The following is a 25,144-nucleotide window of genomic DNA, read 5'->3' as shown; positions in this document are numbered from 1 at the left end:
TGCTGGCCCAGCAGTGGGCCACTTGATGTATCAGCCAACCGCACTGTGGCCCATGTATGGCCTTTGAGAGTCACCAAGTCACCAGTCCAAAAGCTCAGTGGGAAGCAGAGTAAGGTGGAAGTTAGGTGTCTGTGAGTTACATATGGAAAATCAAGGCTGATCAGGGGAGGCGGTAGAGAGTAGACTGAGCACCCTTGCTTGTGCAGTGTTAACCTGTAACTGTTTGATTGTTTGGCAACGCTTTGTTTTTTGCAGTGAACCCTTCTGGCAACAATAAGCTAAAAACTATATATTTCTTTTTTTTTTTTTTAAAGTATTAAGATAGTTGGTAAGGAATGTGTAATTCTCATAAAATGTTGGCATTTACTATCCACTGTGGAGGCCATTTTGTTATCACTGACCGCATGAAAACAAGAAGTATCAAATCTGCTGAAAAAGTATCAGGATCTATTTCCAAAGTTAGCAGTTACTTTAAGAAGACTTCCTGAGGATGAGGGTTTCACACATGCCACTGCAGAATGTATATACACATACCTCGCTGTGAAGCCTAACTTTTGTTTAGACAGATGTCTATTTTTCTAAATTAATTTCACTCATTTTCAACTATGGGTTTTGTGGGTTTTTTTTAATTTATTTATTTTGAGAGAGAGAGAGAGAGAGAGCAAGCAGGGGAAGGACAGAGAGAAAGAGAGAATCACAAGCAGGCTCCACGCTATCAACACATAGCCCGATGCAGGGCTTGAACTCGTGAACCATGAGATCATGACCTGAGCCGAAATCAAGAGTCAGACGCTTAACTGACTGAGACACCCAGGCACCCTTCAGCTACAAGTTTTTATGTGCACATAGGAATAAGGGAAGCGATAACTTTATATTTCTTGGCCCCATTGGCCAAAGAAAAACTTTGCAAACAGTTAAATAATTCCAGTTTTAGTTGACTGTCATCAGGTACTTCAAATAATTGAATCATTTTAGTTAATTCAAAAAATGTTTTATTTTTTTCATCCATTCATGGAATCAAGGTAAAGCTTCTGAAAGTATATTCTACCAGAGATTAAGCCATTATGAGTGAGATCAGAAATTCAGCTTGAAGTACAACATGGAAGATAAAATTACTAGTTTATAATAATAATACAAGTACACATTTTGCTGAGGTACACACAGTGTTGTGGTAAAAACAAGGTTCTTACTACATTGAGATTCCTGTGGAGTACTTGGAACTGGTTGTGGCATACCCGTAACTCATAATTGCATCCAAACAAGTGTCCACATTCTAGTAATTGCAATAGATGGAATTGTTATAAATATTTACGAGTATTTTTATGTTCAAGTCTTTGAACTACATGATTTTGGGGATTTTGGTGTTGAGTACAAAACATAGTTCAGCACTGCAGTATGTTCCTTCTGTCTTTGTTGCCTGTCATTCATCAGATTTTCAAAATCTTTATGCCCAACAATGGTATTGAACTTTTTTATAAATTTTAATGACATCTTGTTCAGAATCAATTGGAAATCTGAAATCGAGGGTTCAACAAATAGAACACAAAATGAAACTTTTAGGGAATTATAATGAATTCCCTAAACAATCAAGGAATTACAGTTAATGAAAATCCCATTGGATTTTTTCTTTGCAAAAGCAAGGAAGGAGCACAACAAAATAAATAGTAAGAACTCAAATGCTACCCAAGATTAAAATTTTAAATTATGTAATTGTGATTTGGAATATCTCACCTTGCAGGAAGAATCTTTTGGTAGTGCGCCTATTTTGAATAAATTATACACACACATGAATGAAATGAAATTGAGAAGGCCTAGATTTTGTAGCATCTAATTTTAGCAAAGCATTCAAAAGAATTGTAGAGATAATTTATTTGACAAGCTTTGTCTTATAAAAATATTTGTCAAAAGAAGGTACTCTGAAGGAAGCAAAAAGACAGTACCTTGAAAATATTTGGGCTAGAATAGTTACACTTTACAATATTTAAAAAATCAGAATTGAGGGGCACCTGGGTGGCAGGCTCAGTTGGGTAACCATCCAACTCTTGATCTCAGCTCAGGTTTTGATCTGAGGGTCATGAGTTCAAGCCCTGTGTTGGGCTCTGCACTGGGCATGAAGCCCACTTAAAAAAATTTAGGGGGCGCCTGGGTGGCTCACTAGGTTAAGTGTCCGACTTCAGCTCAGGTCATGACCTCACGGTTCTTGAGTTCGAGCCCTGCGACAGGCTCTGTGCTGACAGCTCAGAGCCTGGATCCTGCTGTGGATTCTGTGTCTCCCTCTCTCTACCCCTTGCCCACTCATACTCTCTCTTTCTCTTTCTCTCTCTCTCTCTCTCTCTCTCTCTCTCTCTCTCTCTCTCAAAAATAAATAAGCATTTAAAATTTTTTTTTAAAAAATTAGAATTGAGTTTCTGTTCCACTTTGGAAATTTGCTTAGAGCTTACCGGGTAACTCAGAACTGGTAGAATGAGCATTTTCTCAATTAAAAATATTATGGTCTACCAATAAAATCAAATGAAGATATCAATAATTTCATATTAGTCATAAACTGCAACTGTGAAGAATATTGCTGGCAGTTTTATTTTTAAATGCCATATTTTCTTTGTAATTTTTTTTTTTTTTGTGAGAGAGAAAAGGAGCAAGTGAGCAAGGGCAGAGAGAGGGGGAGAGAGAGAGAGAGAGAGAGAGAGAAGTGGGGCTCATCCAAAGTGAGGCTCATGTTCACCTGAAGTTGAGGCTCATGCTCACCCGATGCAGGACCCAAACTCATGAACCATGAGATCATGACCTGAGCCGAAGTCAGATGCTTAACTGACTGAACCACCCAGGTGCCCCTAAATGCTGTATTTTTAAAAGCACATTCTTCAGGGACGTCTGGCTGGCTCAGTCAGTAGAGGCATGTGACTGTTGATCTCGGGGTTGTAGGTTCGAGCCCTTCATTGGGTGTAGAGATTTCTTTAAAATAAAATCTTTCAAAAAAAATAAGATAAAAGCGCATTCTTCAGAAAAATGCTAGTTACACAAGATTAGAGATGAATTAGAGTATGTGAATATTTACCAAGAATAATTATTTTGCTGGTTATTTTTTAATCCTCAGATGATCAATATAAAGTTCTTTTTTATTTTGTTGTAATGTATATGGATATATTTTTCTCTTTTTAAATTTCATTTTTGAAAATAGTTTTTGAGTAGAACTTGTTAACAAGCCCACCAACATAATAAAATCATTTATTAGTTAATAAATACGTGTTTCGGGGCACCTGAGTGCCTCAGCCTATTAAGCACAGGGCTCCGTGCTAATGTCACAGAGCCTGCTCAGGTGTCTTCCTGCCCCCTCACTGCCCCTGCCCAACTAATGCATGTGTGCTCGCTCACTCTCTCTCAAAATAAATAAACTTTAAAAAATAAATACATGTTTCAAAAAGTATAAAATTTTAATTTTTTAGCACTCACTTTTACTCTCAAGTGTCCCAGTTTGGTTGATAAATTTTATAGTATCACCACTTTACAGACATTTCTCAGAAGTTGCTCAAGATCATTCTGCTTACCTACTGGCCAGAATTGAATTATATGGCCACACCTACTTATAAGGGAGGCTAGGAAATATAAACTTCATTTTGGGGAGCCACACGCGCAGCCAAAAATCTGAAAGATATGGATAATGGACACTGGGAGACAAATAGCATTTTGCCCTATCTCCCCATCACACTTTGGCTATATTTTTATGAGACCGGTCTGCTGATTTTTAGGGAGAAAATGGTAGGGTACCTCTAATATACAGTTTATAATCATGTGAAAAGGAAACCAGTAAGAAATGAATTGGTTATATAAAATAGAATAATAGAGAATCTCAGATCTCCCACCAGAGATTTATTACCATTTGGGCATTCTTTTTATTTACCCTCAAATTGCTCTGTTTTCTGTGTGTATAGTCTACTATGATGGGTCTCACTAAATTCTCTCCTTTACTGGAATTCACATGTTAGCAGAAGGGTGTTTGATCCACTGCCTTGGAGAGCCATTCTATGACTGCATCGTCCGTCTTGCCTCTTGACCATGCCTGCTGTGGTCTGTGATGAACTTTGGGTCTTAGGGAAGGAGAAGACCTCAGAAGGTACAGGCCTCGTGTGGTTTCCAGGTGTCTTGCACTATACATGACTAGCTGTAGTCGTATACACTGGCCACTCATGGATTAGACCCACACACCTAAGAAGAAGAGATATTCTGGATGTAGTAACTAGATCCACATTTTTGTAATTAGCTCTCAGCCTGGCCCCTACCTTAAAACAAGACTTACTGCCTTGAGACAAATTTCTGTTTTCTGTAATCATTCGTTTTAACTTACTTTAAGCTATTCTGGTGAAATCTTATATAAGGTTAAGATGGTGGTATTTAGCACAAATATAATTATGCTGTAATGACACAAACAAGTATTCACTTGCTTTAACCACTCACTTTATGGGAATGATATTTAATGTGTTCCTTTTTCTTAACTATCTTGTATCATTCACACATGCTTTCTTTTAGTGTGGTTCAAGTTCAGGGAAAATGGAGGCTTTACTCCCATCAAAATCAATTGAGATTCATGGTTTGTGAAACACTCTTAGTGTTTTGCATTCAGAAGCATCACTATAAATGTTCCAGAGACTAAGACCTCCACCATCTGCTCCATTAGGCACTGGATTTCAGTGGCAGTATTTGATTAAAAAAAAGAAAAAAATACAAAACAAAAACTTAGCATATCCAAGCAACAGTTAAGCCTGAAGCTTCTTGAAATAAGAATGATTAGGTATTTCCTTCCTCTTCAGTGAGTCCTGTACCTTCATGGTCTCTGCACAGTTTTGTACTTTTAGATTTTCATTTTATTGACTTGTCTGGTGAGCAGGGTTTTTTCCTTTTTAGGCCCACGGTATATTGTTTTGTTTTGTTTTTTTAATTTGATAGTTGTGTGTTTGATTGAAGCCTTTATTCTATGAATCATTCTGTTCATCAAAAAAAAAGGATCCTTTTGCACCTTGTTCTTCAAAATTTGAAGGCTCTACAAAGGTCAATCAAATTTTTTTTTCAACGTTTTTTATTTATTTTTGGGACAGAGGGAGACAGAGCATGAACAGGGGAGGGGCAGAGAGAGAGGGAGACACAGAATCGGAAACAGGCTCCAGGCTCCGAGCCATCAGCTGAGAGCCTGACGTGGGGCTCAAACTCACGAACCGCGAGATCGTGACCTGGCTGAAGTCGGACGCTCAACCGACTGCGCCACCCAGGCACCCCCAAAGGTCAATTTCAGAAGACACTTCACTGCATCAGCTCTTGTGAAAGATCTTGAATACCATGTCCAGGGGTCTATAATTGATCTTCTGCCATTCTAGGCTTCTACTAGCTCTCTTTTAATCCTAATAGATGATTTCCAAACCATATATATGAACAATAGTTTAAACTGATTATAGGGAGTAAAGTTCTTGAAAGTCAAGAGTTATCTTTGATAAAACAAATCTTCCATATTGAGAATCAATTCCTTTTATTTAAAAACTTGGCAGTTTAGGGGAGCCTGAGTGGCTCAGTTGGTTGAGCATCCCACTCTTGATTTCGACTCAGGTCATGATCCCAGGGTCATGGCATCAAGCCCACATCTCAAGCCTGCTTGAGATACTTCTCTCTCTTTCCTTCTGCCCCTCTCCCTTATTCATGCTCTTGCACACTCTAAATAAATAAGTAAATAAATAGGGTTTTTAAAATTTTTTTTTAATGTTTATTTTCTGAGAGAGAAAGAGCATGAGTGGAGGTGGAGGAGCAGAGAGAGAGGGAGACAGAGAATCTGAAACAGGCTCCAGGCTCTGAGCTGTCAGCACAGAGCCCGACGCGGGGCTCGAACTCACGGACCATGAGATCATGACCTGAGCCGAAGTCAGATGCTTAACCGACTGAGCCACCCAGGCACCCCGGCAGTTTATTTTTTTAAAGAAAGTAAAGTTATATCTCAGAAGAAGACTAATTTTATTAAATGAATTCCCAGAAACTTAAATTGATTAAGGATAATACTAATCATTAATAAGAATTTTTTGTGTGGAGGAGGAGGTAGTGATAAATGTTTCTCTGGGACAGTATTAAGTTTTTTAAAGTTCTCTACATATAGTTAATGTCTTACTAAAGTTAGATTTCTCCTTAATGACGTTTTAATGTTCTCTTACAAGAAAGAAAATTTGCTGAGAGATAAACAGATAAAGAAGATGAATATATATACCATATGCTATATATGGTGTGTGTGTGTGTGTGTGTGTGTGTGTATGAATATTACTCAGCCATAAAAAAAGAATGAAATCTTGCCATTTGTGACAACATGGATGGACCTAGAGGGTATTATGCTAAGTGAAATAAGTCATACACAGAAAAGCAAATGTCATATAATGTCACTTATATGTGGAATCTAAAAAACAAAACGAATGAACAAACAGAATGGAACACTTTTACATACAGGAAATAAACTATTGGTTGCCAGGGGGGCGGGGGTGGGTGGGATGGGTGAAATAGGTGAAGGGGATTAAGAAGTATAAACTTCCAGTTATAAATAAGTCACGAGGATGTAATGTACAGCATAAAGAACATAGTCAATAACATTATAATAACTTTGTATGGTGATGGATGGTAACTAGACTTACTGTAGGGATCATTTAACAACATATAAAAATATGAAATCACTGATATATACCTAAAACGAACAGGATATTGTTTGTCAGTTATACTTTAATTTTAAAAAGGAGAAGAAAAATTTGTCAGCAATAGCAATGAAAGAGACACCACAGCAGTGAGGGAGCAGACAGAACTTAATACAGAATTTCTGTATATAGTATGTCACTTTTGTCACAGTGACAGCTTTTTTTGGAGGGTGTGTATTTAACTTGGTAATTAAAGTTAGCATATTTGTAGCAACTTTAATTTTTTATGACTTATTCATTCTACCAATGTTCCATTTTCTTGTGCTACTGAATTCTTGTCTGAATTTCTGTATTATGTGTTTATCTCTGTACTTCTCCTGGGGCAGACCATTAAGATGAAGGGTTCTGCAGTCATCAGAAATTCAGAGCTGTTTTATAATTGCCAAGGGTAAAATTAGCAAAGTCAATTATTCTCCCTTTGGCTTTTCCCTGAAGATATTAGGGGTCTTCAAGGTAATTGCCTTAGGTAACATTTAGATTTTTAAATATCTCTAAGTATAGAAATTGGTATATTAATCCTCTGGTAATTGTCTTCTTACTGTTCTAGCTCTGGTCACATAAATGTGAATTAACAAGATTTTGAATTGAAGAGTGAGTTTTGAATTCAAGAGTAGTGTTTGAGTTTTCATTCATTTTCAGTTATGGAACCTAAGGTCAGCTTTTTGTTTTGGTACTTCATTGTACACAGACCCTAGACTTGGAGACTTTAGAATGCCTCTTTTTTAAGCCATAAATTCCCTGACTCCATTGAAATAAATTGCTTTATATTGTGTTCATGTAGAACATCACTGGATCCTGAAATGATGGGGTCATACCAGAATCTAAAATTTTAGGGGCGCCTGGGTGGCGCAGTCGGTTAAGCGTCCGACTTCAGCCAGGTCACGATCTCGCAGTCCGTGAGTTCGAGCCCCGCGTCAGGCTCTGGGCTGATGGCTCGGAGCCTGGAGCCTGTTTCCGATTCTGTGTCTCCCTCTCTCTGTGGCCCTCCCCCGTTCATGCTCTGTCTCTCTCTGTCCCAAAAATAAATAAACGTTGAAAAAAAAAAAATTTAAAAAAAAAAAAAAAATAAAATAAAATAAAATTTTAGTATCTGAGCATCAAACTATCAATGAGACATGTTGAATAATTGGGGGAAAAACATGAAGTGGAGAAGCACTATAATTTAGAAATCTGGCTGACTATTAGAGGCTTTTTCTGGTTCCTGTTTATTTTGTAGACTAGATCTTTATTTTAGGATTAAGCCACAGTACAAATACGGCTGTTTGGATTACTGCTTGTCATCTTTTTTCTCTAAGTCTTTTATTTTACATGTATAGTGATAACCCTAGTATTTGAACAATTGAATTCAGGGGCACCTGGATGGCTCAGTTGTGGTTTCGGCTCAGGTCGTAATCTTAGAGTACATGAGTTTGAGCCCTGTGTTGGGCTCTGTGCTGAGAGTGCAGAGCCTGCTTGGGATTCTCTCTCTCCCCTACTGTGTCCTTCCTGGGATCACGTGCACGTGCACTCTCTCTCAAAATAAATAAATAAACTTTTAAAAAAATAATAAAAAATGAATTGACCATGCTATTTTTTTTCTCATTATAGTCGTTTTCATTTAATGGACCTATCACTATACATCAGGTGGGAAACTGTGCCTTAGCTTGGGTCTTGTCTGAGCACCCAAGAACATTGTCATGATGTCATTCCTGGGGACTGTTCTATTAAGCATTAGTGATTTATGTTTCTAAATAATTAGGGGCACAGATGTACTCTTTACATAGCTGATGTATTTCCTTATGTTAACTTTGTTTTCCTAAAGGCATAAATATGTTGTTTACAAGGAAGAATTTTGTTTGTATAAATATGCTCAATTTATGCATATAAATCTCCTCCTTTTATACCATCTATATATTTTAATAAAAAGAGGGCTATTGGTTATTCCATGTTTGTATTATTGGTTACATTAATTCTACTTTCAAATTCATGTTAAAAAGTGAAATCTAGGCTCACTTGGCTGGCTCAGTTAAGTAGAGCATGTAACTCTTGTTCTTGTGGTCATGAGTTCAAGCACCATGTTGGGTGTAGAGCCTACCTTAAAAAAAAAAAAAAATGAAACCTAGAAACATGCTATATCATATGAAATTTGAGGTTTTCTTTATCATATTCATTTAAAATAGACATTGTGACCTTGTGTGTTTATAGTCTTGTCAGCACTATTTTACTTGTGGAAATTATTGATTATGTTTTAGCCTCTTTAGTCTGACACCCAAGATTAATGTCCTTTTCTACATATAACCCTTCTCAAGTATAGATTTTCATGACTAGCTTAAATGTGTGGAGAAGGTAAATAGGGTATCATATATTGTAACAATAAAGGCAGTTATCTCCCTATCAATTGAATAAAGAAGCCAAAATGTTATCATAAAATTACAATTTCAAAGTCCCCAAATTTTTGCAGTTTTTTTTTTATCATGTGCTAACAAAGCTACCCATTAAACACCCACTATATCCATTTTCTGAGCCACTTCCTTGATCTTTAAAGCAAAAGTGATAAATGATTAGTATTTGAGAAGTGTACTTAGAAACAAGAAGCCAAATATTATGTTCTTTTAAAATTTATTGTCTCATTAAAACCTTAAACTTTGTCCTTTTGGTGCCATAAAACAATGGAATGAAGTGTCTTTTTGCCATAAAAAGATCAAATGCCATCATACAAAAAATGGACAAAACTCTGAGTGTCTGTCAACCAGAAAGCTGACAACCAAGAAGGGAATTTCTTCCATATGCCTAAGCTTTCAAATAAGCCCATTTTAAAAAGTCTGTGTTCTACAAAAATATATTCTCTAAAATGGGTAGAGTTGAACCCCATACCATGGTTGGCCACGAGAGGTAGAAATATGTTGACTAGGGCAGATTTTTTAAAATGTTTATTTATTTTTGAGAGAGAGACAAATAGAGCATGAGCGGGGAAGGGGTAGAGAGAGGGAGACACAGAATCCGAAGCCGGCTGCAGGCTCTGAGCTGTCAGCACAGAGCCGGATGCAGGGCTCCAACTCATGGACTGCAAGATCATGACCTGAGCCAAAGTTGGACACTCAACCGACTGAGCCACCCAGGCATCCCTGGGGTAATTTTATAGTATACTTAGCCACCTCAATTTTGTAAATCCCTTTTTCTACTTTCCAGAAATAAAATTAATCAAGCCAGCTTTTTTTCCTCTTCATTTTCACGGATGTAAACTGCCATTTCTCCAAAGCCAGAGGGAGAAAAAAAATCCACTTCTGAGCTTGAGCTAATTATTTCTTTTTGCCTTTCTAATGATTTTACTCAAGGAACTTCCTGAGTTAGGAGTTAACAAAAGTACTGGGTAGATGAATAGCTGATTCCTTCCTCTGCATCCTCAGCTAGCTGACCCCACATCTCTTCACTCATCCTTTCTTTATCCCATAGATACATCCTCAGTACCTCTTTCTTTGTCTTTTATTGTTCACAAATCAGTTAATTCCATCTCAGGCTATCCCCAACCCCTTTCTTCCAATCTTTCATTCTTTATCTTCTTGTTAGTTCAGAAAAATTGTTATCCATCTTTTTGCCTTCTTCTTGCTCCTTTCAAGAAAAAATAAGCCAAGAAACTTTACTTAGGAGTTGAAAAACATCAGAGTAAGGCTTGGCATGCTCTTGTGTTAATAAGGAAAATTGGGGCACCTGCGTGGCTCAGTCGGTTAAGCGTCCGACTTCGGCTCAGGTCACGATCTCACGGTTTATGGGTTCGAACTCCACATTGGGCTCTGTGCTGACAGCTCAGAGCCTGGAACCTGCTTTGGATTCTGTGTTTCCCTTTCTCTCTACCACTCCCCCCCGCCCCCTTCGTGCTCTGTTTCTCTCTCTGTCTCTCAGAAATAAACATTAAAAAAAGTTACAAAAGAATAAGGAAAATTATATAATTAGAAATGAAACAGGCATAAGAAAGAACCAGGGTCTCTACCCTCATTTTTTCCTTTAACCAGGTTTCCCTATAACTGTCAATGTTTAAAGACATTTCTTAAATGTCTTTCTATTTAGTTTTGTTTTCCTACTTTACTTAATTGAAGGTATTGTAAGATTGTGGTTTTCTATTTTATTTTTAATTACAAGCATATGGTATTTCTAATGTTATGGGCTAACCAAGCTTTAGTCGGCTGCCCTGGGAACCTAGCCACCATTTATAACCTCAAATATTGGGACATTGAGGTATGAACTCCAAACAACTGACTTATAGATAAAATTCCAAAATGCAGTGCATTTGTAATTTCGTGCCTGTTGTGTTAGATTAATACCGAATTTGAACTCCATAAGCAAAAGAACAGTTAAGAGCATTCAAAAGGATCCATGTGACTGCTTTTCATTAGTAGCTACAGATAGTTCATTTGTGTTTATTTAATTTGGTTTTAGCATTTCCATCATTTTCCTGATTCCTCAGAGTTGTAAATACTCTTGGAAAAAATTCACTCTAAGCCCAAGTTGGTTGATGGGGCCTTAACCCAGGAGCAAATGTTATTTATTTAGCAATAGTGATTGGGGAAGAGCCCTTTTCTGGCAGCTAATGACCTACTGGAGGACTTGTGTGCCCAAGGCAAAGCTGAAGGCCATTAGCCCAACAGGTCATTAACTGACAAATGCCTGACCCTGAGGTCATTTCTGATATTGGAAACCGTGAAAACATTAAAGTGGGCTTGTTGGAAAGTACAGCTGTGCCAAGGAAGTTTCTTTTTAAGCATTTTGGAAAATGCATTGTTTGTTGTTATTCACATGGCTTAATTGTCTTTGTTCTGGGGCCATTTTCACTGTGCCCAGCAAGTCAGTCAGATATCAGTAAACACCAAAACTGTAGTGTATGGCCAGTCTTTGATTTTTAAATGACAGTTTCCCTGTTTAGAATATCACATTAACTATTTCATTCCAAAGCAACTTCAGCGTTCACTTTTGTGGATAACTTGTGTTTTCATAATATGTTGGGTTATATAGCTAGCACTTACCCATTTTATACTTCTCAGAGATGGCCTATAAAGCCACATAAGAGAAGTGGAAAGACCTCAAGTAGAAGTCTGTGGACCTATTCTCTATCTCTGACTTTTTTTTTTTAATTAGCCATTTAACATTGGACAGTTCATTTTCTCCCTCAGAATTCTAGTTTAGATCATTTATCTTTTTCTCCAGACTGTTTATCTATTGTCTTTTTTTTTTTTTTCTTTAAGCTCTATGCCCAATGTGGGGCTTAAATTCATGACCCTGAGATCAAGAGTCGCATACTGTATGGACTGAGCCAGCCAGGCGCATCCCTCTAATGTCTTAATACTCCATTTTTCAAGTCAGCTTAGAAACTTCATGATGTAGAATATTTAATACTTATTAAAATTAGTACAAAGCACTTAATAATATTAACAACTTATATTTTTGAGTGCTTGCCCTGTGCTAGACACTATTGCAAGTGCTTTATGTGTATTAACTTATTTAATCTCTCCTGAGACATAGGAAAGGGTTAAGTAATTTCCTTGAGGAAATGGTAGAGCTGCTGTCTAAATCTAAATATAGGCAATCTGGCTCCAGAATCCTCTAGCTTAGCTAAAGTAGAAAACTAACAAACCAAGAACCATGATGCCTTTTTTGCCAGCAATTTTGGGATTTATAATACCTTAAGCGACTAGTAGTTTTAAAATATTGGAATAAGTATTTCAATACAAACATCATTAGGAGCTTTATGAAACATTTTGGAGAAATAACCAGTAAGCAGAGGCAACTTGTTTTCTTAGTTTCCTCATCTGTAAAATAAAGACAGCATTATTTCCATCTCCTGTATCCTTACCAGTTGCAAAATTCTACAATTCTGAGTGTTGTAGGAGAGAGTCTGAACTTAACATGTATATATCCAGATCCTGAAGATGTTACGATATAGGAAGAAAAACAAAGGAATCAAGAAAAAATTGTTTATAAACTCAGAGATGTAATAGAGAAATGACCATCTTTTATAAATGTCTAAGATCTAGAGATTTACATGCATATTTCAGCAATCTAAAACAATACTCTAAATTAATGAACTCACCTATATGGCCGGTTTGTGATGAGCAAATGATACGGCTTAATTTGTTCAAGTACTTTAAAAGCCATAAGATGATATGCAGATATAAAATTCTGAAAATAATGATTAAACAATTATAACTGCAAATTTATTTTGAAAGTTATGATTTATACAGTTCACATATTGGAAAAAGTATTGGTGGTGCAATAAAATTTTTGCGTGCATTGTGTTAAGCATTAGAAATGCCAGTTTAAAAGACAATTGTATCACCTGTTTTCAGTCTTCATGTAAATTATACCAACCAAAAAAAAAAAAAAAACCAAAAACAAAACAACCCAATTGTATCTCTACAGATTAGAGAATTTCTAACCCAAGTATATCCATTGTTTGATTCAAGGGTACAATACAGCCAATCTCGAGTTTCTACTACTTTTTTTTTTTTTTTTTTAAGGAGGGGGAAAAAAGGATTACCTAATTTTCTAGAATGCAGTACCAATAGAGCCAGTTATTTTTAGCATTCCATTGATTCACAGATTTTGAAGAGCTGCAATGGTATTTGGAAGAAATACAATTACAGTTTTAGACGAGATGCATGGATTTTAATGCATATGAGTCATGCTTTTATTTCTGTGGTTGCCTTTGAAGTGCAAACCTCGGACGTCTCTGAATTACAAACATCTGCCTTTTAGTGTAGCCCAATTAGAAGAGGAACTAATTGAACTAAAAATTGAACCATGTTATCCAAAAGACAAGGGATTCCTGGAATTTGCAAGAGTATGTGTGAATCTCAGAGAAATCCTGAAATTTTTAACTCTTTGGCCAAATGTGTTCTAAACTTATTTTTTTTTTTTTTATAAATCTAGTAAGATCAAAGCTGAGAGTATCAGTGATGTATATAAACCAAGGTGGAAATGCACCCTAATATTATACCCCATAGTACCCGAGAATGATTATGTTTTAACCTGCCTTCTGCCTGTTTCTATTCCGTTAATTTACATGTTTTTGGAATACAGTGATAAAGAAATTAACACCTTTATAAATATATTTCAGAATAACAATCTGTAAACTGTGTGTCAAAAATCTGGGGACTCTGTGTGCAGTTAAAATGGCTAACCAAGGTATGAGTTATACATGACATACATCAGTATAAGGTAGTATTTCAGATTATAGATCACATGCTGTTTATGGTGGATAGTGAAATCCCTTTAGTAAGTGACTGTCAACACTTTTTCTTTAATGGGTCACAATAGAAAATAGAAGGATAATGAAACTTTTGTTTTATGAAAAATTTCACTCATTTTTGTACATAAACATGTATGCATGTACTGTGTGTGTCATGATGTAGAATACAATTCTTATCGTGGGTTGCAATTTAAAAATTTTGAAAGTTGATACTATTAGGCAGTGTTCTAGCCAGCAGCATCCTTTCGTTGAATGAAGTAAGGTACCTTGATTCTGGTGTTCTGAAGTTTCACATTGTGAACTTGTGTTTTTCAAAGGTGGGATTAACCTTTAAGCAAAATCACACTTGGAAACTATCACTTAACATCACTGAGAGTGCCATCAAAGGAAGAAGCAGTGAAAGCAGAATGGAGGTTATCAGCCACATGGGGAAAAGTGGGCACGTCACTGAGATGGCAGATATAATTCTCTCTGAGAAGTTGTCAGAGCAAGGTGTAACAGAGCTACTAAGTGTGGGGCATCCTAATGGGGAATATCCTGGGTACAACAAACTTGACAACATACATAAGGAATTCTTATGTTGGAGAAAGTGAAAACTAAAGCAACTAACTGCTGTATGATAATGTCAGAATTACTTTGTTTCACGACTAAGCATTTAATTCCCAGCAACTATTTAGTTTTTGTAGTAATGCAAGATACTTAACCAACTTTTTTTTTAGCCTACTGGAAAGCATCTCTTTTTCTCCTTTTCTTACAAAAAGTTTTATTTTGGTGTAAGCATTTTAAATTGTAAAAAAAAATTATCAGCCACTTTTTCAGGAATCTAAGCATTGTTTAAATCAATAAATGATTATCATTACTCAGTGGTGAACAGTAGACCAAGAACCATGCACCGTCATTCAAAAAGTGAACTCAAGGGGCACCTGGCTGGCTTGGTCGGTGGAGCATGCAACTCTTGATCTCAGGGTTGTGAGTTTGAGACCCACATTGGGTGTAGAGATTACTTTAAAGTAAAATCTTAAAAAAAAAAAAAAAAGAACTCCTTATTTTTGGATCACTTTTTTATTGTTACTGAAAGAAATCCATATTTTGGCATCATCCTTACAATTGTTATGAATAAAAAACATATACAACTACACATTTAGGTATTTCTGGTCATGGGGCTAACTGTTGATAAAATGCAGATATCTCTTACTTAGATAAGCTAACTGAGGCCCAAAGGAGTGCTATGGGAGAGGGGGGCAGAGGGAGTGCCTGGATGGCTCAGTCGGTTATGCATCCAACTCTTGGTTTTGACTCAGATCATGATCTCACAGGGCACTGGCAGCATGGAGACTGCTTGGGATTCTCTCTCTCCCTTCCTCTCTGCACCGCCCCCCCCCAAATAAATAAATACACTTAAAACAAAAAGTGATATGGATGGCCCAAAGTCATGCAGCCTTCTAAGTGGTCAATAACAAAGTAATGTCCTTTATCTTTATAAGGTCATAACTAGTTTCATTAGTACAGTGCCAGGAACATAGTAGGCTGTCAGCAAATGTTTATGGAATGAGTGCATTAGCCAATATAATATTAAATTTCAGCACTTCATATTCAAGCCATCTTCCTGAACTTGTGGCCCATTTCTTTTAAGTTTTATCAGTTGTGATTTTCTTTTAGACTTTTCTTTAGTTCGCTGAATTTTCCTGAGCCCTTTCTGACAAATGTTACCAGTAGTTAGAGGCCATAAACCAATGTATCAGCTGTTCTAAATTAAAAATTAAGATTATCAATTTGCTTAGTTTTTGCTGCACCTGTCCTACTGGTTGTGCCATTTCTCTCTCCGCTCTTCCCCCTTAGCCAGAAAGAACTTCCAGCTCACTAGAACAGATTGCTATCCCTCCCACAAATAAGCATGGTCTTACACATTTGGCAGCATTGAAAAGGCTCCCTTCAAAAAGCCTAGTTAGAAGCTTTCTCCAGAACTCCTGTGAGTTAGTGGTGTGTTTATTGCAACAGACCTTTCATCATTGTCGTCATTAAACCTGGTCCTTGTCTGATAGGAAGGAGTGGGGAGAACCATTCTTTCATAGACTTCATCAATGGCTTTATTAAAGCAACTCATTTATATTAATCAGCATGCAGATTAGGGCTCATCTGGGTTGTTTGTGCCCAGGTGGTGGGTGAGTAGATTCACCCCTTATTTGGCCACTGCCGCTGCTCCCTGTGTTCTTCAGAGGTCGCTTCTCCATTGAGGCTGCCAGCCTGAAAGCTCTGGCTGAGCACTGGGGGACTGAATCCACCTGGAACAGAATAGTTTGCTTAAACCCAGTCTGTAAATGATAAAGTGCTTTACAAATGTTAGATGTTATTATTGGTCTCTGTGGGAGAGCACTACTTCTTAGCCAGTTCCTCTACCTCACCTTGGTGTAATGTAAGTAAATCTTTCCATCATTAAATGCATCTCTCAAACACTCCGTGCTTTGTTTTTTGTGAAGAGGAACTGAAGAGTGAAGCTAACTGCCCTGGTTACTATTAGCAGACTGTTCGGCATCCTTTATCTTTAAAAGTATTTTTCTGTAAGACATTTTTACTGACAATATTGGTTTTGTGGCTTAAAAAAAAATCTTGACACTATCCCTTCAAATATCAAAGCTTTTTGGAAAGGACATATTTATGCTAAATCTGTCTTTTGTTCCTCCCAAGATGTATATGAGAATTAATTCCTCCCCAAGGGCGTTTTACCTTTGCAACTGCTTCATGCATTGCTATTTCTTCCTAGAGGTGGGGGAAGGAGTGCAATAAATTTGTGTGTAATTAATGCCATCAGCACTGCAGATGCGTGCACACACATGACTATTTCCTTCGCTAGCAGCTGTTAAGAGTAGTAAAGACTGAGGGGCTGTGTGTTCGTTTGCCTCCCAAATAGAGTGATGGATCACACGTTGTCATTCTACACTGTAGTAAAAACTCATTAAAATAACCTTTCCAGCGCAAGTCTTTGAAAGACGATTATAAATCTGTAATAGCCTCCACAGTTTCTATATACCAATGAGTTAAGTGCGGGGCAACCTTTTTTTTTTTTTTCCTTCAAGTTTATTTATTTTGAGAGAGAGAGAGAGAGAAAAAAAATCTCAAGCAGGCTCTGCACTGTAGGCACAGAGCCAGACATGGGACTCAACCTCACGATCTGTAGATCATGACCTGAGCTGAAATCAAGAGCCAGATGCTTAACCAGCTGAGCCACCCAGGCACCTCTGTAGCAACCTTTTTTAAGTGAGTAAAACACAACCATACTACACCAACTCAGATAGGTTTTGCTGGCTCGAGCTTTTATTGAGCCACATTAGTTAATAGTTAATATTTTTCTAAAGATTTAGTTGTATTTTACTTTTTATTTGAGATGGGTGCTCCTTTGCCCATATTAAGTGGTCTGGTTTCCTGGTTAACTATCTACAACTCAGCTGAAACTATTCCATCTGTCAAATACTGACAGTACTCCCGGATCATGCCTGTTGAGACAGGCATAGCTCGTCTCCACAGAATGCTTACCACCACTTACTGATCTTATTTTTGCTACTCCGAGGACTATTGTTTGATTGTATATTCCAGAAATCAATTTGTGGACACAGCTTCAGAAGCCTCTCTGAGGCTAAAAGGAGAGTGTGCTCCCCAGCTCCCCGCCCCACTCCATGGAGATAGGTTTATTGTTTTAACCTGATTATAAAAGCAGTACAATAAGAGGGGAGAAAAATGTAATACATTGTAAATTTAAGCAGTTATAAATTTGTTGATTACAAATTTAAGCAATTTATAAAAGTTGAAAAAGAAAATTTTTTCATTAAAAGTCATCCAGATGCTTACTTACCATTTACACATTATCATTATTACTACTTTGTTGTCCTTTCATTTAAAAAAATTTTTTTGTTGATTTATTTATTTTTGAGAGAGAGAGAGAGAGAGAGCACGTGCACAAGCCGGGGAGAGGCACGCAGAGAGAGACACGGAATCCGAAGCAGGTTCCAATCTCTGAGCTGTCAGCACAGAGCCTGACACAGGGCTTGAACCCATGAACCACGGGATCATGACCTGAGCCAAAGTCAGATGCTTAACTGACTGAACCACCCAGGCGCCCTTAATATTTTGTTGTCTTTTCCGACTTTTCTCTCAGCGTATATAAACACAGAGATTGACCTCACTTTGTTTTAAAAATATCTGTCATGCTATTCTGTTTTGTAACCAGCTTTTTTCTTTTAAGAAGATATTACAGACATCCTCGGATAGCAGTGTGAAGACGTTATTTGGTCTTTGTTCTCTTACCAACCCCTACTTCTCTTAATTTCTATTTTTTATGATAGGAATTTTATTATAGCTCGGGGTGTAATCACCACAACACCTTTTGCGAGTGCATATGCATCACTTTTGCTTTTCAGTTAAGAAAAATCATCGAATTGTAGTTACTCTTGCCAGAAGATAAAGAATGAGGCAATTACATTTTCCCTGAGACTGACGAAATTTGTCCTGTAAATTAACCATTTAAGAAATTCATTCCGGGGCGCCTGGGTGGCGCAGTCGGTTGAGCGTCCGACTTCAGCCAGGTCACGATCTCGCGGTCCGTGAGTTCGAGCCCCGCGTCGGGCTCTGGGCTGATGGCTCAGAGCCTGGAGCCTGTTTCCGATTCTGTGTCTCCCTCTCTCTCTCTACCCCTCCCCCGTTCATGCTCTGTCTCTCTCTGTCCCAAAAATAAATAAACGTTGAAAAAAAAAATTAAAAAAAAAAAAAAAGAAATTCATTCCATCAGTTATACGTCAATTAAAAAAATAGTAATAATAAAAGAAATTTATTCCAAACAAGGTGCCCCCAAGAAGCTAGCTCATGACATTGACAGTCTGAACAGTTACCACTTCTGGCTCACTGAAATTTAGGGTGTTACTCAGAAGACGTGGGAATAGTATATGGCATTGCCAGGCAGTCAGATTTCAACATGACAAATCAGAAAGAAAAGCATTTTTGTATTGCATGTGCAGGTAAGCAATTCTGCCATTCTTGCAACCTCCAGAAATGCAGAAATTAGCTTATCTCCTGCTTGATTACTGTCTAGACAGCCAAAGTAAACTTTATAACATTAATGGTGACAGATTCTCTTCTAAGTGTTCTACATATTTACTCATTAGAGAGGAAGTGATGTGGCCAACTAGAGCCATTATTTGTTTGACACAACTTTTCACTTAAACCTGATATCATTCTGAATCCGATTGTATGAATTATTCCCAAGCATTAGAGCCATTCAAGACCCAGAACTCGGGGCGCCTGGGTGGCGCAGTCGGTTGGGCGTCCGACTTCAGCCAGGTCACGATCTCGCGGTCCGTGAGTTCGAGCCCCGCGTCGGGCTCTGGGCTGATGGCTCAGAACCTGGAGCCTGCTTCCGATTCTGTGTCTCCCTCTCTCTCTGCCCCTCCCCCGTTCATGCTCTGTCTCTCTCTGTCCCAAAAAATAAATAAATGTTGAAAAAAAAAAATTAAAAAAAAAAAAAAAAAAAGACCCAGAACTCAGCAGTGTTGACCTTAATTGACCCAATTAGGATATTTCTGTCAGTAGGTGGGGTGGGCTATCAGTCTTAATGGTTTAGGACATGGAAGTGGTTTAGAATGGTTTAGGAAATGAAAATTGCTTAATTAGGATTCTAGGTCTTGAAACCAAGGGGCTTGGATACAAAAACTTTCATGAAGAAAGTAATCGGGAGAGTTCAGACAGAGGGAAAAGTCTGTGTGAAGAGAATAGATAAAAATAATATCTGAGCAGGGCACCTGGGTGGCTCAGTCAGTTGAGCATCCGACTTCATCTCAGGTCATGATCTCACGGTCTGTGAGTTCGAGCCCTGCATCGAGCTCTGTGTTGACAGCTCGGAGCCTGGAGCCTGCTTCGGATCCTGTGTCTCCCTGTCTCTCTCTCAAAAATACATAAACATTAAAAAAATAATAAATAAAAAACCTTTAAAAAATAAATAAACCTTTGGTGAGCAAAGGTGGCTTACCAAGCTTTATAAAAAAGCAGTTTTAAAATCTTCATGCCTAACTATAAATATTAAGATTTGCATTTCTAGAAGCTCGGAATCAGAATTGGAAGGGACCTTATAGAGTTATGTTTCGCAACTTCCTTCATTTTATAGTCGAGAAAAATTAATTGTCCTACCCCAGATCTCACAATGACATTACTAGGAGACCTTGAAGTAGCGTCTAGATCCTTTGGCTCCTAATGCTCTGCCCTATTTCATTACGGTCTTCTCATTGTTGGGCTTCTAAGAGTGGCTATCATTGATGCTCTTTTAGTCTGTCATGTTTTTGTAGTTGATAGTGTTTGCTTGCCCCCCTGGGCCTGAGGAACGAAAGTCCTTAATCTTTCTCATAGTGCCCTTGTTAAGAGTGCCAAGAAGTGGAGGGCTTGGGTTCTTAGTCTCAGGAGATCTGGCATTTAGGCTTCTGGATTCTCTGACTGCCATTATCTTTGCTACCATTGTGGGTTGCTGGAACAAATCATTCCACAAGAATCTGAGGGAGAAAAGTATCATGAAGCAGGTACTTTCTTATATTGAAGTACAAAAGGTGTCTAAACAGGTGCCTATGTAGTAAGCCATGTATTGAAAAAAGATCAGATCAATAAATGGCCTCATTAAATATGTGTAGCTGGTAGTCCTGTGGTCTTCCTAGAAATACTACAATTTTAAAGGAGGATGATACTTAAACATATCTCTCTTTGGTATAATTTAAAATGTTAGGGGCTCCTGGGTGGCTCAGTGGTTAAGCATCCAACTCTTGATTTCAGCTCAGGTCATGATCTCATGGTCATGAGATTGAGCTCCACATCAGGCTCAGTGCTGGGCATGGAGCCTGCTTGAGATTCTCTCTCTCCGTCTCCTGCTCCTCCCCCACTTACACACATGCTCATGTGTGTTCTCTCCCTCTCAAAAAAAAAAAAAAAGGTAATAAAAATAAAGGTTAAGTAAACATTTCAGGCAATAGAAAGAGATTTATGTGTGCATTGAGTAAGTCACCCTTGCCTGGGACACTTCAGCTCCCCTAGGCTATTGCTGGTTTTCATAATCTCTTACCTTCCTTGATTTGTTAACCCAAGGAAGTCCAAAGCTTTTTCCTCAATGATCATCATTGGCTATGGAGGTGTATTCTGCTCAAGTAACTATAGCTATTTGGAACTATGGGTCCTTTATAAATTTTGAACTTATGAGTACAGGTCTGTCTATATTTGCTAATTACATTAAAAAGAAAAAGAGACAATAAAATGTCTGTTGCCTCTGCCTGGTCTGAAATCTCAGGGAAGTAAAGGCACAGTCTAGTTATCCAGAGCCAGATCCATTGTTAAAAGTTCATGCCATCATTTTGACATTTAGTGTTGTGGACTTTCTCTTTATAAATCCCTCTTCACTTTACCAGTGCTGGTCTCAGAGCTCAAACTGTTTCAAAACCGTAACATTTCTTAGTGAGTGATTGATCTGTATTACGTGTCCGGCCATCAGGGGGATCTTGGGATGTTGCTTGTATAAACTGTAATCCTATCTGATGCTGTGCATTTAGTTACAGTCTTTCATAGACCTATTGGTGATACTCTGTCCTCCTGGATTTGGGAATAGAGCTTATCTGATACCTTCAGGGGAAAAAAATCCATTCATTTTCTTTCTTCCCCACTTAAATAACTCAACACATCTGGTAACACTGTAGGATCATTGTCCTTCCAGTTCCTCTGCAGCTCATATTGCTACAATATTTCTTAAGTATTTGGTTACCTAAAGGGCAATGTGATTAAAAAAAAAAAAAAAAGACTTTGTATAGGTCTTACAAATTAACCCATCTGCAGAGCTAGAAAAAAAATGGCTTTAATCAGCAAAATTTCCATATCAACAGCCTTGTCTGTGTTACACAGGATGAACGTAAATATAAATTTGGAGATGAATGCTCATGTGTTAAAATTTTAAAGCAAGTCTTTCCACAAATTAATGTAATTTGTGTCTAAGAAAATGTTTATTAAATCTAACGTACCTGAGATTAAAGTATCTTGTTGTTTGGGTCTGTATCCTTTGGCTTAATAATGTCTTCAATTACAAGAATGATAAAAGCTGAAACAAAATCCTTTAATTCAATCAGAACTGAGCTAAATTTTAGGAAGCAAAGAGTAGGAATCAGATACACTACTGCATGATATAGGAAGCTAAATATACACGATATTAAGACTTCGCAAGAAGCGGTTGGGGCTGCTTTGAGGAATTCTTGTTTGGAACGGCTGCATTGAAATACCACTATTTTATCCTCTTGAATTAAGATGGTTTATGCAAACAAGTCTAAATTGTACAGTAGTTCCAAAGAGACTGTTTTCTGCTTGTTTTACATTCTGGAACAAGTTCAAAGCTTTTGATTTTGCTTGATTTTTTTTTTTAACAGCCCGAGTCTTGAAAATAATACAGGTTTGATGAATATGATTTCAATATTGCAGTTCTATAAAAATTTTCAGTGTTTATGGTACATTTGACCCAGGGGCCCTCCACCAAATATATCCACAGTGCACTTTAAGTATAACAGAATGAACACATTTGAAAGGTTAACCATTCTTTTGCTTTTGCTTTTCTTTCTGTATTAAGTATGAAAATTAGCATTGTAATGGCTCCCAGAATGGAGATATTGAAAAAGTATCCACCTGACAGAAATAAACATACAGAAAATAAATTGAGTTAAGATTTCATTAGGTATCTGAAATTTAAGCTTCTGCTCAAAATGGCTATTACTGGATTTTCATGTATATTAGTTCAATGCTGTGCTTGTAAGATTTTTTTTTTTTTTTTGCTTGAATTATGCCTGAAAAAAATTGGATTACAGCTCTAATATCCAGGTGGGCAATGCCATTTGCCAGGATCTTTGTATATAACCCCATAAGTACAAATACTGCCTTGCTGCTAAGCCTTCTGAGGCTTTCTGAGGTAAAAATGGGCATAAAAATGTTTACTTGTTTCTTTTAATTTTTTTTCTTGTTTTTTTAGGTCGTGGAACTTTTAGCAAGTGCTCTTATGGACTTGGTGCAGGGAGTATACCATGAAAATTCTACTTCAGCAAAGGTAGGGATTGGGTACTCATTATAAAATGTTAGGTTAAAAACCCTCGTGGCAAAACTAGAATTGACGAGCGAAAATGTCATTTTTGTTTTGTGTTTAAATTGTACATGACATTTTTTTTTAGATTAGTGTTTTGGCTACAAATCCATGGCCATACGCTTAGTACATAGCAGATTTAGCCAATTAAAACAACCTCTTATCCTCTGGCTGGATTCACAGTCTGTTCAGTCTGCAGCAGCCCAGGAGACACCAGGATGCTCTGTCTACTGGCTGGCAGGTAGCACTGTCACAGGGCAGGCAGTCTGGAGAAACAGCTCGTGCTGAGGTGGCTGGGTGCAGCCTTTCCCCAGAGGAAGGGGTCTTCCGTGTCCCAGAAGAGTGGACATGATCTGAAGAGGATGACTTTTGAGGGCATGAGGAAAGAATGTCTTTTATGTCCAAGATCCAGAATTTACCGCGTTATTAAATTCTTCTGTGATAAGAAGTAGGATGGTTGTGCAGTTGGATCATTCTGATTAATTATATAGATCTAGAATTAAGGTTTTTTGACTCATTTAACAGGACATCTTATGGGTTAGGTTTTATTTCTTTAAAATGCAGTTATTTCATTTCAGTAGGATATTGAATGTGAAGCAGTTGCCTCATTGACCACCGCCATCATTTAACATGGTATATGCTATTATACGGGATTCCAAGCTTAGGGTTTCATTATTCTAACTTCTTTAGCTTCTGTATTAGCAAGATTTCACTCACTGAAAATTAGAGAAAATATGCGCATATGCACATTTTAGGCTTTTTGACATTTCCATTTGAAAAAAGAAAGACTGATTTTACTGGAAAATGAAACATAGGGCATGAGCAACTTGCATAGGAAATTTAAAAGTATAACCCAGGGACTCTGGATGGCTCAGAGAATAGTTAGTAAAATATGAAGAATTGTACCTTGGACATCTGCTAACATTTGGTTCAAGGAACCACAGTTCCCTGGAGGCATATCTAACTTCACCTAAGTTGCCTAGTGGTATGTGGGGACCTGGCAGGATATACGACCACAGTGGGACCCCCTTTGCCGCATTTTTCAAAAATATACCGTACTTCACTACCATGGCTGAGGATTAATAGCACATTGTAGAATGGAAGATTCCTGGTCTAGTTCCACTCATAAGTTGCCTCATATATAGTATAAAGAAGATGATAGTAGCTAAACATGTAACACTGTGGTAAGTAACTCACCTATGTTTCTTCATTTAATCTTCACAGAAAGCCTGCTAGCAGATACTACTGCTATCCCCATTTGACATAATGGGAAAACCGAGGTTTAGAAAAGATTAAATAATTTGCCCACAGTCATACAACTTGCTAGTTGAGATTTGAACACCAGAGCTCAGGTTCTTAACCGTGCGTTTTCTACCTCTATACCTCAATGAAACCCAATTTGCTCGCCTCCCTCTGCCATACCTGAGATCCCACCATATATGGTGATGACAGTGACCTCTTCTGGCAGTTGAGGCATCGTTTTCCCCTGGGATGGTTCCAATGTGTTCACTGTAGTTCCATGTAAGATATTAATATCTTACAGTTAAATACCTTAATTTTTAAGCGAAAGTGTTATTGTTTTAGGGTTCTTGATTTATTCACTCTTAACTGTCCACTATAATTAGCCCAGTTTGTTAATAATTTTGTGAACATTTATTAAATACTTTCTGTATGTCAGGCAGACCTAACAGCAACGACAACAGTAAATGGTTAGATAGCCCTTTACAGTTTGCTTATACTTTCTTTCTCTACAGTCACCCATAAAAAGGGGGGCATTTGTTGGTACGCCCATTTTATACATTAAAAGCCTGAGATTCAGGGATGACAAAAGGCAGGAAAGCCTATTATCTGGAAACTCTTTGTTGATGTATGTTTCACAGTGGCATGATCTGAACCCAGGTTTTTTGACTCCAAGTCCCACATAATCTGTTTCTTCCTGGGAAAGAGAAAAGAGGAAGCAACGAAAGTCTTTGAAGGACTGTTGATCATACGTGCACTGCCAATTAGCAGGCACTAATTGCTGACTTTCATTGGCTAGTTTTACTTCAGAGAATCTGTAGCAATGCTTTGTCCATCTGCCCTGTT

General features: G+C 37.6%; 1 protein-coding gene across 2 annotated transcripts in view; it reads left to right on the top strand.

Annotated features, from left to right (window-relative positions):
- PDSS2 (decaprenyl diphosphate synthase subunit 2) overlaps positions 1-25,144 on the top strand; it is a 262,983-nt gene that overhangs the window by 160,680 nt on the left and 77,159 nt on the right. For both annotated transcript variants that reach the window (XM_030316061.1, XM_032593230.1), the window contains exon 4: positions 22,952-23,026. In XM_030316061.1, coding sequence (XP_030171921.1) covers positions 22,952-23,026 — 75 coding nt within the window. The remainder of the gene's footprint in view (positions 1-22,951; positions 23,027-25,144) is intronic.

This window comes from Lynx canadensis, chromosome B2 (assembly GCF_007474595.2).
Source record: "Lynx canadensis isolate LIC74 chromosome B2, mLynCan4.pri.v2, whole genome shotgun sequence".
NCBI lineage: Eukaryota > Metazoa > Chordata > Mammalia > Carnivora > Felidae > Lynx > Lynx canadensis.
Note: the sequence above shows the minus strand (reverse complement) of the source record. Positions and strands in the feature narration are given on the sequence as shown.